The sequence below is a fragment of the Rhinopithecus roxellana genome, chromosome 6, assembly GCF_007565055.1.
Source record: "Rhinopithecus roxellana isolate Shanxi Qingling chromosome 6, ASM756505v1, whole genome shotgun sequence".
NCBI lineage: Eukaryota > Metazoa > Chordata > Mammalia > Primates > Cercopithecidae > Rhinopithecus > Rhinopithecus roxellana.
The window spans coordinates 123,070,314-123,085,608 of NC_044554.1; the positions used below are offsets into that span (position 1 = coordinate 123,070,314).

Genomic DNA, 15,295 nt, shown 5'->3' on the forward strand with positions numbered 1-15,295 from the left:
TTATACTTCTAACCTGCATACATTAATATTATTCATGGAACAATGCACACAACCTTAGATATCTTCATAGCGTTCCAAAAAACATGTTTTCAACTTTTCAGAAGTGGAGAACCAAACTACTTGCTTGTCTTCTTAGGCAGCATAAAGGATCTAAAGGATATGAGCAAGTTCTTTTTCCCAGATATTGTCTCCATAAATTCATTTGATTAAAAATCTGCTTAACAATTTCATCTTTTCCAATCAAATCCTATTCCCTTAAAGATGGTTACACTTTTTGGTTAATATTAGGTGAATCAGATAATGATACTCATATTATTAATAATAATAATGACCATTTGTTGAGTTTCTGTTAAGGACCAGGACCTGTGCTATGTGCTTTATTGTATTACCTCTTTTACTAATTTCATAACCCGGGGAAATGTGTATGGCCATAGTATGCCAATATCTGCTCTAGAAGTTATTGGGGAGATCTATGGAATATTCTTTTAAAAATTCAAATATAAAATATCCTAGAAAGCATGAAGCTTGTTCTTTTGCTTCCTTTGTTTGATTACATCTTCTTATAGGTATCTAAAAAAGTGGCAGATTTAATCCTTGAAAAACAGCCTGCTTACGTAAAGGTAGGATAGTATTTGTTATTTTTTGTCGTAGAATTTTTAAATGTTTGAGTGATTTACACTTGAAACTGTCAAAATATTGTATTTTTTGTCAATAATTGTGTAGCAACATATTGACTGTGTTTGTGTGTGTGTATGTATGTATGTATGTACATTTTTCTCTTTTATTTGAGGTAATTTGCCAGACAGAAGAAGCGAAGAGTTTTTATATATGATTCTAAAGTGATCTCTTGGGTTTTTCAAACTTTAGAAGAGCCAGTGAAAATTGCTCCCATTAACATTTAAACAAATAGATTCACCAATATTAACCCCTCATTGGCGATATAACAAGCTGGCTTTAAAATATGATAAAATTGGAACTAACTGAATCTGTGTTTTCATCAGAAAATCAGAGCCTTCAAAATCCATTGAAATGTCTACCAGTGTTCAAATGAAGACTTTCATTGTTAAAGCATCTTAGTAAACGGAAATCATGTTTGTCATATCCTTTAATTACCTTGTGAAGTTCTCTTGGGTAGAAATTTAAACAGACATATCACTGGTATTTGTTTATTCCTGTCTACAACAAGTTGGTCTAGATTTCCTTACAAGCAATACTGACTAAATATTTTGTCATCTGTCTTTGTGAAAATCAGTTACAAGTAGTCGTTTTAAGTAATTTTGTGAAAAATATACTAACAGTTTTCAAGTTGAGGTATTTTTGTTGCTACTTTGTTTTTCAAGCAGATTTTCTTTGAATCTGACTAGAGTTTTTGTTAGAGTACTATATAAATAAGAAAGAAAAATAAAATTCCTCCAACAGTAACCTGTACCTAATCTTTCCGTAGGAACTTGAAAGAGTTACCTCATTGCAGACAGGTCTTCAATTAGCTGCTGTTATCTGTACAAATGGCAGAAGGTATTGCTTTTGATGATATTTTGTTCTTTACACTGGACAATATTTCAAGAATAACTATGGAATCCATAATTTATAATTATTTTTATTATGGCTGTGGTTTCTAGAATATCATTCCGTAAGCGAACATGTATTATGATCTAAAGACTACACTAAGAGGGTTTGTGGGAAATATCTCTAAATGTACTTATGGGTTTTTAAAAAATTACTATTTTTGTATTATTTAGACTAGTGCTTCACAAACTGTTTGCCATGAAGGACCTATTTTTTTCTTTCTAAAATTTCCCATCTATTATAGGCTGTGATTTTTAAAAAATGCAATAAAAACAAATTACTAGGCAAATGAAATAAAGAAGGAAAGACATGTAATACAGTCTTAATTTTTTAAATTATTTGAGTCACAAAGAATAATTATTCTATCAGCTTTTGCAGTAAGTGTTTTAAGTGCCTATTCTCAGTTTCTGTAATTTTTTGTTACAGACCACTAGCAGGTTGTGAATTGGCACCAGTCTTCTTGTGGTGTTCTGAGTAATGCTGGTTTAGACTGGCCATTGAGTACATTTGTCAAATAGTAGTTTAAATCCTTGGTTTTAAAAGTAATCCATTTCATTGCTTCATTACTTACCTAATTGTTCTGTGTGGATAGTATTCTTCTTATAATAAAAAACTTTTAATTATTTATTGTTTACTTTTGCAGACACTTGAATATTGCAAAGGAAGGTTTTACTCAAGCTAGTTTAGGCCTTCTTGCAAATCAAAGGAAACGTCAGTTGCTGATTGGACTTCTGAAATCTCTGAGAACTATAAAAACATTGGTATATATGGGTCATTTTAAAAAAATTAAAACTGAATTTTGTAGTTGAAACAGATTTTACCTTTGATATTTGTTTTTTCAGCAAAGAACAGATGTACGGTTAAGTGAAATGCTGGAGGTAAGTTAACGAGTTTTGGAAATTTAGGGTCCTACTGATACTATATAGAAACATTAAAGCAGGCAAAATTCAGAAGTGCATTTTTCTCAAATTGGTTTATGATATAAAGAATACTTTTAGGCCGGGCACGGTGGCTCAAGCCTGTAATCCCAGCACTTTGGGAGGCCGAGACGGGTGGATCACGAGGTCAGGAGATCGAGACCATCCTGGCTAACACGGTGAAACCTCGTCTCTACTAAAAAAAAAAAAAAATACAAAAAACTGTAGTCCCAGCTACTCGGGAGGCTGAGGCAGGAGAATGGCGTAAACCTGGGAGGCGGAGCTTGCAGTGAGCTGAGATGCGGCCACTGCACTCCAGCCTGGGTGACAGAGCAAGACTCCGTCTCAAAAAAAAAAAAAAAAAAAAAGAATACTTTTAGACACGTAAAGATACTTGTTCTGGAGCCTTTTTCTATTGACATGATATATACTTTATTTAGAAAAGCAAATATATTTGGGGAAACATTTGTCTTCTGATAACATTGGAATGTTAACTTGTTTGGTTGTATTACATCCAAATAGCAATAAAAATTAATTTAAAAAAAATAAAAAAATTAATAAAAATTAATAAAATTAAAAAAACATCTTTTTCATCTAGCATCTTTTTCATCTAGCATGTAGTAGTAATTTAAGGCCTGTGTGATACTTTAGTTTTGTTCAGTATCGTGTATTAATTGCTTTTCTGAGTGAGCCATCTGTTTTTTCTTTGATGTATTCTTAGCATTTTCTGTCTACTTCTGTCATAAGGTTCTCCAAAGCATAATGTAATATGTGTGTTTCCTAATAATACTTGAGCTCCTTGGGGTAGGTACTTTGTCGTTATCAGCATCACTAGTGGTTTGTACTGCATCTGCTGAATTTAGAATTGAGCATAGGGACGAGTTTTTGTGGTTTTCTGTATAATTGCTTTATTACTTCTCAGCTATTACTGCTAACTAGGGTTTCAGAAACCCATATGAAAAATTCATTTGGCATTAAATTACTGTTAGGTGATAAAAATACTCTGAGTTTATTAATTATTATATTGTTTTTTTCTAAATTTATTTCTTTAGAACTATTTATTAATTTCTTGGTGGTAAATTGTTGAATATCAATTACAAATAGAATGCATACTATTTTGAAACATTTTGTATAGGCATTACTGAAAGAAGATATGTTAACAGTTAAAGAAAACCTTCCCTGTGAAGCAGCTAATGATTTAATGTAGGATTTATCCATAAGTCATCGTCTTCAGGGGGCTGTTACTTTGAAGGAATAGAATATTTTAAATATTTCTTCTATGTATATATCTTAGGCCTGGAACTAGTTGCCTCTTATATTTTGTCACTTATCTATCATTAATATTCTAAGAGGAATTAACATTTTTTGATTCTGCAACTTTTGGTTAGAATATGAACAGAGGTTTTTTTTATCAGGAGCTTTAAGAAAAAATGTTTGTATTCTAATGACTCCTGTTGTTGTTATCTTAAGGAGGAAGATTATCCAGGAGCTATTCAGTTGTGCCTTGAATGTCAAAAAGCTGCCAGTACTTTTAAACATTACAGTTGTATAAGGTAAGGTCGTGTAAAAGGTTTAAAGCAGATTCTCTTGTCAGCTTTTTATGTAGCAGTTGTGTAAAAATGTTAATAAACGTTGAAAGTTAGTGTAAAGTGCTGTGTTCTAGTTTAACATTCGTGTTTATATATGGGCAGTACAATAAAATTATAAATAATAGATTTTAAGGTGTGAAAGAGCAGATAGTTTTCATTCCTGCTTTTTCTTGTCACCTCATTGAAATTCATTTTTCATATTCTTTCCAATCCAACGGATTCTATTTTTATAGAGTTGTAGACAAGAAGAAATTATCTGTTCATATATCCAATGTACCTCTTGGGAATTCTTCCTTAACTTTGCCCAGCTTATAAATATTGAGGATATTATTGCAGCTTGTGTTTAAGATCCAGATGGTTCAAGTGTTCAGCTCATCATGATAAAAAGTCTTTTGGAAAATTTAAGTATAATTTCAATGTATATAATAATTGTGTTTGTAATAGGTAAGTGATTATGTATTCTATGTGTTATGTCTTTTGTTTATTATTAAATGTAAAACAGAAAAATAGCCACTGCATATTTTGCTATTATCTCTAACTTTATGAATAGCATTTTGGTTTGCTTAAAATGAGGAATTTGCATTACTTGTGACAGTCTTGGAGAAGCTCTAATCTCTAGGTGTAATTTCCAACATTCCTCTAAAGCCATCACAAATAAATGTACAATCTAAGTGAAATAGTGTGCTTGCCAAACAAATCCAATATCAAATTAAATTCATACCCATCCCAGATTGCATCCCCTTTGTCTCTCCTGTATGGAAATTCTGGCATTCGGTGAGCATGACTCACTGTTGTTGTAGATGTTGATTGCTAGTACCTGAAAACTGAAAGCATTATAGTAGAGCAAAACATTAGTATAGGTTTGAATTAATTAAAAAAAAATTATCTCATATTATAAGTGTTTGCTGGTTATAGGCTAAGGGCTAGATATTTTCCTTCCAGAAATGCTGTTTAAGTCTCTATGGTATTTTTTTTTCTTTAAAATGTGCAGATTGAAGTTACACTTTTTTTTTTTTTTTTTTTTTAGATAGAGTCTCACTCTGTCACCCAGGCTGGAGTGCAGTGGTATGATCTTGACTCACTGCAACCTCTGCCTCCTGGGTTTAAGTGATTCTCCTGCCTCAGTCTCCTGAGTAGCCTGCCGTTGCCCAGCTAATTTTTGTATTTTTAGTAGAGATGGGGTTTTGCCATGTCAGTCAGGCTGATCTCTAACTTCACCATGCCCAGCTTGAAGTTACACATTTTTTATTCGGTTAGGATATAAATTGAGTAGTACCAGTGACACTTTCATTTTCTCCATTTTGAGAGTCATTAACTGTCATTAGAAACCTGATGATGTCATTTACACTTATTAGGTTAAGTAAATAGAGAATTAGTTTTAGTATGTTGAATGTATTTAGAAATTTCTAACAAGCCATTCTGGGTCCTGAAAAAGCAAATCCATTTGAACCAAAGCATCCGTTTAGTTCATTTTGTAGTGATAAATCTGTTATATAGTAACAGCTTGTTTATTGGGTGAAAGTAATTCAGGCAGTTTACAGAGTGTTTATGCCAGGTACTTTGCTTTAAAATTGTAGGTATGGTGATAAACCACATACAGTGTAATCAATATAATCCCTGGTTTCATAAAGAACATAATCTCTCAAGAAGGACTTATATTCAAGTAGGCACCCATAGAATTAGGCTGTAGAGAGAAGGAAGTTGTGCATACAGTGGAAGCTTTCGGATCTAACTCTCCTTCCAGGGTCAAGACTGAGGAGGACCTGAAGGAGGAACAGGAAAACTTAAGGTAGGCCAGGATATGAGGGTGTGAATAGGAAACTGTCTATACCAGAAATGAAATCTTTGTTGCAGAGATACCAAGCAAAATGAAGACTGAAAATATGTATCTATTGGATTTATAGCAACAAAGAGGTCATAGTTGACCTTTTGGGGACAGATTTGGTGGGAGCTGGTTGAACTATCAAGTGTAAGGTGAGGAAATTTTGTGACGAGGACAGATACAGAATTAAGAAGGAGAAACCTCAATATATGAAAATTGGTGGGAGAGAGTGAGAAGCTGAAAATAAAATAGCATAATAATATACTAAGGCTTTGCAGGGATTATTGCAGAGATTGACTTTGAAAAGGTCACTGTCTATTATAATAGGGAAGAATGAGCGTGGAATTGGGTGGCAGGAAATTGAGGGAGCAGGTGATGTGTTGAAACTTTTATATAATTAAAAATCTATTTTAGCTATGCTAAAGTAAATGTCTTACATGATGAGTGTTAACTGTAAAAAATGTCTTTGAAAGAAATTCTTATTTGGGCTTTTAAAAATTGATATCAAGTGGCTTCTGAGCACTTTTTAAATTAATGGATATACTGGTATGTGGAGGAGGTGTGGCTACAGTTATCAAATGAGGTTAAAAGGTTGAAATGGAAAAGATTTAAATTAATAGTTATTTTAGGTAATACAGTGTATAAGAAGCATGCTATGTTTAGATATGTGAGTCATGCATGTGATAATAAGAAAAATTGGTCTTATTCTCTGCAAATAGGTAAAAATACATCACACATACATTCACATATCCCAAGGAATTCTTTGTAATGCGGTTTTACTTTAGATGTCTTACGAAAACTTAGATAAATTTGGGTTTTTAAGTTGGTGATTTAGTGACAGTGTCAGGGTGACTTAGAGAGCAGGGCTATCAGTTGGAGCTGTCTGGTGGTGACAGTAGCCCCTCTGCTAGCATCTCTTCTCCACCCCATACCAGCACAATGTCCTTTGCCAGCCACCATTCACCTGCCTAACACCATTCCCTCTTTCCCTTCACCTGTTGTTTAACTATTTTGTTTATATGGGAGAACATAATACGTTTGTTCACTTCTTTCGTAGATGATATAATGTGTGATGTAAGGATAGAGTTAATTGACATGTGGGTCACGTTGAGTCCACAAAGATAAAAGACATTGTTATTCTAACGTTCTTTTATTTTTGTCTTTATAAATTAGATACACTTCTTTTTTTTTTTTTTTCTGTGCGTTTTTGCTCTTTTTTCTCTGGTCTTCCCAGTACAGTGTTGCACCTGTTCTTGAGCTCTCTAGTTGGGCCTACTCATACAGGATTTATCCACACTTTTAAAATGTATTTAATTGACTTGGGGCTTGTGGAACTTAGCCAAAGGCAAGATTTAATCTTTGCTTGGACTTGAGTGAATTAGAGTGAATAAGCATTTTGCCTTCTAGTAGTCTTAGGAACACTAATTAACTTCCAACTGAATTTATATATTCTCAATTTTAAAAACATTTTTATCTATTCTAATTCTTGTTGATGACTAGAGAATCATAAATATTTTCCTTTTAGAAATGATTTTTAAGAGGATCACCCCATGATGTAGAACATTTCTGAATTCTGGTGTGATTTTTTAAAAAATATTTTAAGCAAGTTTATATGCAAAGTATACCTACTTGTCTACTTGTTAGTTTTTTCTTGGCAGATTGTGTGTTCCTCTTTTCTTTCCTAGTCACATCACTCCTTTATTGGAAATAAGTTTTTTGTTTTGGGTAGAGAGCAAACTCTCCAAGGAGAGTTACTTGGAGTAGCTGAGATGGAAAAACTTTGGGCTGACTCTTATGATTCTGAAAATAGGAAAAACAGAATTTACATATTTGCTTCTGCATAAAGAGATACTGACTCTGTATCTTGTAAGTCTCAGATTATATAACTAGGTAGTTTAACACATGAAATACCAAGTGTAATCGGCTCTCTGTATCCATGTGTTCTGTATCTCTGTATTCTGTATCTCAGCCGGAAGTGGAAAATATTTGGGAAGAAAAAACAAGAACAAAAATAACAATACAACCCAAACAATAACAATGCAATCGTAAAAATAATAAAAATAAAAATAATACAACATAACTATTTCATACATTTGCATTGTATTAGACATTATAAGTAATCAAGATGATTTAAAGTATAAAGGAGGATGCGGATAGGTTATATGCAAGTACTGTGCCATTTTACATAAAGGACTTGAGCATCCATGGATTTTGATGCCTATGGAGGGTCTCAGAATAATCCCCCACAGAGACTGAGGAATGACTGTCATATAATGATGCACCCAGTTGGTTGAAAAATGAAAGAGAACTGGCACTTCCTCTGCACCTTGCGTCTTCCTTGAGATGTACCATGTTTCAACATCTTTAATAAAATATACAGTAATCCGAGTTTTGTTCACTTTTATAACTGACAGAGAACATTTTAACATTGTCTGACATTTCCTGAGTTGATTGACAGAGAGTCATATAGTTGGGATTTATTGAGAATAAGAATCAGAATGTGTTTATGCTAAAGTGCATCTGTGAATGAAGTACTGAATTTATTTTTCACTTGAAATTTGTCTCAATTTGTTTCAAGGAAAGTTATTTTTAAAAGTCAAAATTGCTTTATTATTGTATTTGAAAGAAACTACCTGATGGAGCCTGATAGCATTTTGTATTATGCACTGTAAAGTTTGCATACTACTGAACTGGTTTGTTGAGTACTATACTTTAACATAAACTGATGTATTAAATGTCTCATAATCTTTCAAGAATTCCTTCATTTTTTCTCAGAATATGATCTTGGTAGTTTAGTGAAAATTGTAGGTTGTGGAATGTCTTTACGTCATATGGCAAATGAACAAAGCTTACAAATACAGCAATACTAGGAACTTTTCTTCCCCTGTTGTGTTTAATTTCTTTATAGCAGGATGTGTCTGCTTTCTTCCTGTAAGATCAGGGACATAAGGAGCCCTGCCTTGAGTAATGTTTGAACATTGATTGTTTCTGCTAGGTTGCTAGGCCTTCTAACTTGATCCATTGTCTAGATCCTGAGTCCTTGTTGCTTGGTCAGCTTGGACCAAGTTTTGATAACACCTGCACTCTTATCTTCTATTTTAACTTGTTTTTCTCTGCCTCCGTCTGTCATGCTGTGCTGTTTTAAATAATGTAAAATAACAGTTTCACATGTCAAAAATTCTAATAAACAAGATTTTAAATAAAAAGCAAACGATTTTCTTTATGCCCCATTCACCCTTCCCTTTCCTAATCCCTGGAGTAAACCAGGGATTTTAGAGCTTACTAATTTTTTAAACATAATTTTAAAAAGTCTATATATAATATATATATATACAGACACATATACACACGTATGTCTCTTTCCTATTTTAACTTTTATCAGTTCACCAACTAAAAGTTCTTCTGCTGAACTCTAGCATGACTTGGCAAACTGTCTTTAAAGGGCCCGATAGTAAATATTTTAGGTTTTACGTGTCGTGATGTCTCTGTTGCAACTATTCAACTCTGCCTTTGTAGCTGAAAGTAGCTGTAGACGAAAAGTGAAGAAAGGGATGTGGCTATGTTCTAGTAAAACTTTATTTAGAAACATAGACTGCCAGCTGGATTTGGCCTGTGGGTTCTGATCGCTGATCTAGAATTATAGTTAATAAAATTGGAGACGTTTTGAACTTATTAGTGTTGGACTCTGAGCTTTGTGGTGATAGATCAGGTCAGGGATTTCTTTTCTTTTCTTTTCTTTTCTTTTGTTTTCTTTTCTTTTCTTTTCTTTTCTTTTCTGAGACAGAGTCTCATTCTATCACCTAGGCTGGGGTGCAGTGGTGCAATCTCGGCTCACTGCAACCTCTGCCTCCCTGGTTCAAGCGATTCTCCTGCCTCAGCCTCCTGAGTAGCTGGGACTACAGGCGTGCGCTACTACACCTGGCTAATTTTTTTCTATTATTAGTAGAGATGGGGTTTCATCATGTTAGCCAGGCTGGTCTCGAACTCCTGACCTCAGGCAATCCACCTGCCTCAGCCTCCCAAAGTGCTGGGATTATAAGCATGAACCTCTGCACCTGGCCCAGGTCAGGGATTTATTAACAGAGTTAAGTGAAGTTAAGTGAGGACAGAGATCTAGTTAGATCCAAAGTGATCTTAGACTTTCTGTTATAGCCTGGTTATATATGGTTTGAAGGATCATATAGACACTTCATGGTACTTAAGAGTTATTGGTTTAGCTTCAGAATGTTGAAAAATCAGTTTCTCTGAGGTCTGCTGATAAATTCTCTGCTTCCTGTAAGTAGATTGAAAACCACCTAAATAGGCTCTGATTTAAACAGACTGGAACATCAGCATCTTCGGGCCATGGATATACAGTATAAACTTGAAAGTACTTAAGCTCATTCTAAAAGTTTTAGAGCTTTACTGAACCATGTACAAATTGGGCAATTGAGTAACTTGTCTTCAGCATATAATAGAATCATGAAACATTAGAGCTGGAAGCAACCGTTTCTATCTAGCCCACCTTTATATAGGAAACTAATGCCCAGAGATATTAAAGGACTTGACTTAAATCATATGGTTCATTAATAACAGACCAGGGAAAGATCATTAAGATATTATCGCTGTGCCATCCTGTCTTTTTGTATAGTCAGATTTGTTCAAAATCTTGATTTATATGCAACCTTTCTAGGACTCATGCTTGTGAGTGTATGTGTGTCCTAGATCAGTTGTTTAAAGAACACTATTAATTAGTTCTTTATGGATAAATTATTCTTAATATTTCCTGTAGTGATGGTAAAAACGCTTTGTAGAATTGTTTGATTCATTCCATTCAGCTTGCAGATAGCTTTTAAAGGCTTTTAGCCTTCCATCTTAGAACTGGTAATTTTTTGACCATAATGTTGCATTTATTTATCAAAATGTTTATGAATAGATCCTTTTAACATACTTTGATTAATTGATCAAAATGGATTGAATTCATGCTTCTAAATGGTGGGTAAGAGCTTCTTTAAAAGCTGTACAGTTAATGTCCACTATTTAATCACATAACTTTTATATATGCTTTTTTTATTATTATACTTTAAGTTCTAGGGTACATGTGCATAACGTGCAGGTTTGTTACATATGTATACTTGTGCCATGTTGGTGTGCTACACCCATCAACTCGTCAGCACATATATATGTATTTTTAATTAGTAGTAAATTGTTGTCAAATTGCAGTTGTACATTTTGAAAGCATTTTTATTGAAACCAAATTTTTGATTCATAGATTTTTATGTTTATAATCTTCTGCATGCTGTTTACCTTACCACATTTGCATTAAATCTTAATAAATAGGATGTAGAATCATTTACCTTTAACAACAGCCATAAAAACATCTAGGTTTATTATAATTTATAAGCCCATTTGTTTTGATAGAGAAGTTGAAGAAATCATTGCTGTCACCTGTGAATGAATTCAGATATATTTCTTTTTCCTCCAAACTCAAAGTATTCCCTAAAGGAATATGTTTACCAATTCTGAATTACTCATTATTCCACTTGTCCTTGCCTCTCTGTTTCTGTTACTCTAGGATCAGCCTTGGGTGAAATTTTGAACTCCATATGATAGTGGAACTGTCTTTAACTCTTACTCATCTCTCTTCTCTTACTAAGACACCTGCAGACCCAGAGTTCAGTGTGGTTCTTTTTCTTCTAAAACATTCTCTTCCCTTTCCTTCTTTCTCTGTAATTTTATTTATTGAGGTAGAGAATAGGGGCTAATGGAATGATGGCAAAATTTTGCCATTTTTCTTTGAATTACAAATTTGACTTAGAATATTTGTTACCTACTCTTAGTTAGGTAGTAAATTTAGTTCTGGGAAGTCACTAGTGAATAAGCCACAGTGCCTTAAATGCTTGTGCCTTGGAGACACAGCCACAGGTATTCCTTACTGTAATACAGGATGCTGTAAACAGAGTATTATGAAGATTGTGGGGGTAGTTACTTAGCAGGGAAAGACTTCCCAGATAATACGGCGTTTGAATTAAGCCTGGAAAGATAGATGGATGCTTGTGAGTGAGAAAGGAAGAAGGGATATTCAAGTTATTGTGACCACTATGTACAAGAACTGAGGGTGTGAAAGTCTGGAGTTTGGTTCAGGTGCTGTGCACAGTACGTATGTCTAAAATAGAGGCAATGAGAAGTCATTGTGAAGTTATTTTTTTCATGTCAGATTGTTAAAAGTCTTATATGCCATACTAATTTGGGGCTTTTCTCCTTAGTTTAATAGGGAGCCACCAAAAGATTGAAAGGAGGAGATTAATGTGGTTTTATTCTTGCTTTACTTAAGAGCTGCACTCAGATGTCTTTAGGGACCAGGCAGGTAGCATAAATGTGAGGCTGCCAGATGTAAGACCACAGGAAATGGTAGAGCCCACAGGACTAGAGAGCACTTGCCTTGCCTAAAGCCGTTCACATACAAGCCATTTGACAACACTGTGTCTGCCAAATCATGTAGAATATTGACCAAATCCAATGTGAAATTAGACCCCTGCTCAGAACTATTTCTGACAGCTTTTTGAAGGATGTTGTACAATGTTTGGTTGATGGTGTTTGTCAAATAAATGGATGGGTTGATTAAAATATGTGTGCTGCATGTGCAGATTCATTAGGAGGCTATTTTTTTTTTTTCATTATTTTAAGTTCCGGGTATGTGTGCAGGATGTGCAGGTCTGTTACGTAGGTAAATGTGTGCCATGGTGGTTTGCTGCACCTATCAACCCATCACCTAGGTATTAAATCTGGCATGCATTAGTTATTTTTCCTGATGCTGTTCTCCCCACCCGTCCCCTGAGGTCCCACCGTGTGTTGTTCCCCTCCCTGTGTCCGTGTGTTCTCATTGTTCAGCTCCCACTTATAAATTAGAAAATGTGGTGTTTGGTTTTCTATTCCTGTGTTTGTTTGCTGGGGATAATGACTTCCAGCTTCATCCATGTCCCTGGAAAGGACATGATCTGATTCCTTTTTATGACTGCATAGTATCCTATGGTGTATATGTACCACATTTTCTTTATCCAGTCTATCATTGATGGGCATTTGGATTGACTCCATTTCTTTGCTATTCACGTATCTTTGTTATCGTGAATAGTGCTGCATGAACATACACGTGCATGTATCTTTATAACAAAATGATTTATATTCCCTAAGCAAAAGGTAATAATGCTTGAATTAGGACATAGAATTGAGAAAAGATAAGCACAGGTGGATATGGGAAATCTGAAATGAAATGGTAGAATCATCAGGATTTGATTACCAATTACATATAGAGAGGGAAAAATGCAAGATGATTGAGATTTTCAGCTTTGAGTAGGTGGTGATGCTGTGAATCGAGACAGAGAACATGGGAGACAGAACAGCTCTGAGGGAGAGAAGATACTGATTTGTTTTGCTTTTCTTAGGGTTGGATGAGGATTTATTTAATTCTTTGAAAGTGTTAAGGCACTATCATAGCTATCCTTTTGGGGGAATTATTTTGGGGGCAATAGTTTTCATTCTTCATTCACGTATTTATCTATTCATATTTTTTTTTTGGCAGGAATTGTCCTAGAATCATTTTTTAAAGGAAATTTCAGTCCTACCTACAAGTATTCCCTTAATCTGCGTCTGAGGATTTGGCTATGTTTCAGGCACAAATCCTGGTTAGAGATCTTACTTTTTCTAATAAGGTATCAGTCCTACACTGTTAATTGTCAAAGGATGTAGTTTTGCTCACTTCCAGTTTTTACCTGAGAATATACTCTCCAGTCCTCAACTTCCATTCAAAGTATGCTTATGATAAATACTATTTGCAGAAAATGATCTAATTCGTCTAGATGTTTGGACATTTATCATTGAGAGCATCCAAAACTGTGTACTTGTATTACATTGGTTTTACTTTTCTGACAGATTGCTATCTATATCTATCTGTATCTCACTCTGGTATTATCTCTTTAGCTTGCATTGAAAGGCTCTATAAGAAGCAAATGCAAGGAACCCATTATTGTATGTATTGTAAGGATATTGTCAAGGGTGTTGTGCCTTTGGAGATCAAGGCACTGGCAAAATTTTATCTCAGAACTTAATGCCAACAAAAGTGATTTTTTATATTTTTGTTTTCATTTATTTTTCCCCCTTGAGCTGCTGGTATGTTCTTCTGTTTTAGACTCTGAATTATGTACTGTGGCCCTCCCTATTTGCTTTGGCTGCTAGGAATTTGAGAGTCAAGTTTATTATCAGTAGATAGCAATTTTAAAAACCTTTGATTTTGGTGTGCTAAATGTCTTTCACTTGTACTATTTTAAGAACAATTAGGTTTTATTCTTTCTTGTTAAAATATGTTCTCTGTGATTGCATTTATTTTGTTAGATATCACATCATTTTTAGTAGTGAGATATAATAATTCAAATGATGTTAGTTCTATTGATTTTTTTTTTTACTGACCTTGTAAGAATTAAAGGGGGGAAAAAATCTAGATTCAATAACATGTCCTAAGTGTATGAGTATAACTCAGTAAACTTTCATAAAGTAAACATAGTTATGTAATTACCACCCAGAAGTAGAAACAAAGTATTTCTGACACCCCACAAACTTCTCGCATGTCTCATCCCAGTCATTCTTCTAAGGTAAGCACTGTTCTGGCTTCTGTCACCAAAATTAGTTTTGCTTGTTTAAACTTTAAATAAATGGAAGCATACAGTATATACTATTTTTACTGACTTCTTTTGCCAAACGTGTTTTTGGGGTTCACATAAATTTTAATTGCTATAGGATTTTATTGTATGAATATATCATATTTTACTTATCTAATTATTCTAGACAGTTGTGTTGCCTCAGGTTTTTGCCTATTAAAAATAATGCTGCAAGGATTCTGTGTGCTTTTCTGTTCGATATGTATCCAGGACTAGACCTGCTGGGAGATAGAGTGTGTGTTGTTTCAGTAGATATTAGGGTTTTCCAAGAGGTTATATCGGTTTCCCCTTCCTCTAGCATCAAATGAGTGATTCTATTTGCTCAACATCCTTGCCAACATTTGGTGGTGTCATTTTTAATTAAAAAAAAATTTTTAGCCATTCTTTTCATTTGTTACAGTGTTTTTATAGTATTAATTTGCATTTCCTGAATGACCAATACATTGAGACAGATAGAATAAAAATAAAGGGTGAAGGTCTTCAGATCACTGGGAAAGAGGATATTCAGTTGACTGTTAAACACACAAACATTGTTTATGTAAAAGTTATCAATTTTAATTCTTCAGTTTTTTTAGTTTTATCTGTAGATTCTTTCTTTCTACTCACACAATCCTGTTGCTGCTGGTAATGACTCTTATTTATTCCCTTCTAGTACTTTTTCTTATTGCATTGTCTGTATGTAGAATTCAGCAGCATCCCTTACTGTCTATA

The 15,295-nt window shown here is 34.1% G+C and overlaps 1 protein-coding gene across 2 annotated transcripts in view; it reads left to right on the top strand.

The window, feature by feature from the left end:
- VPS50 (VPS50 subunit of EARP/GARPII complex) overlaps positions 1–15,295 on the top strand; it is a 125,195-nt gene that overhangs the window by 23,256 nt on the left and 86,644 nt on the right. Inside the window, exons 5-10 of one of the 2 annotated variants that reach the window (XM_030932465.1) lie at positions 567–620; positions 1,445–1,515; positions 2,210–2,327; positions 2,409–2,444; positions 3,954–4,036; positions 5,817–5,861. In XM_030932465.1, coding sequence (XP_030788325.1) covers positions 567–620; positions 1,445–1,515; positions 2,210–2,327; positions 2,409–2,444; positions 3,954–4,036; positions 5,817–5,861 — 407 coding nt within the window. The remainder of the gene's footprint in view (positions 1–566; positions 621–1,444; positions 1,516–2,209; positions 2,328–2,408; positions 2,445–3,953; positions 4,037–5,816; positions 5,862–15,295) is intronic. The other variant, XM_010353153.2, reaches the window with a different exon arrangement.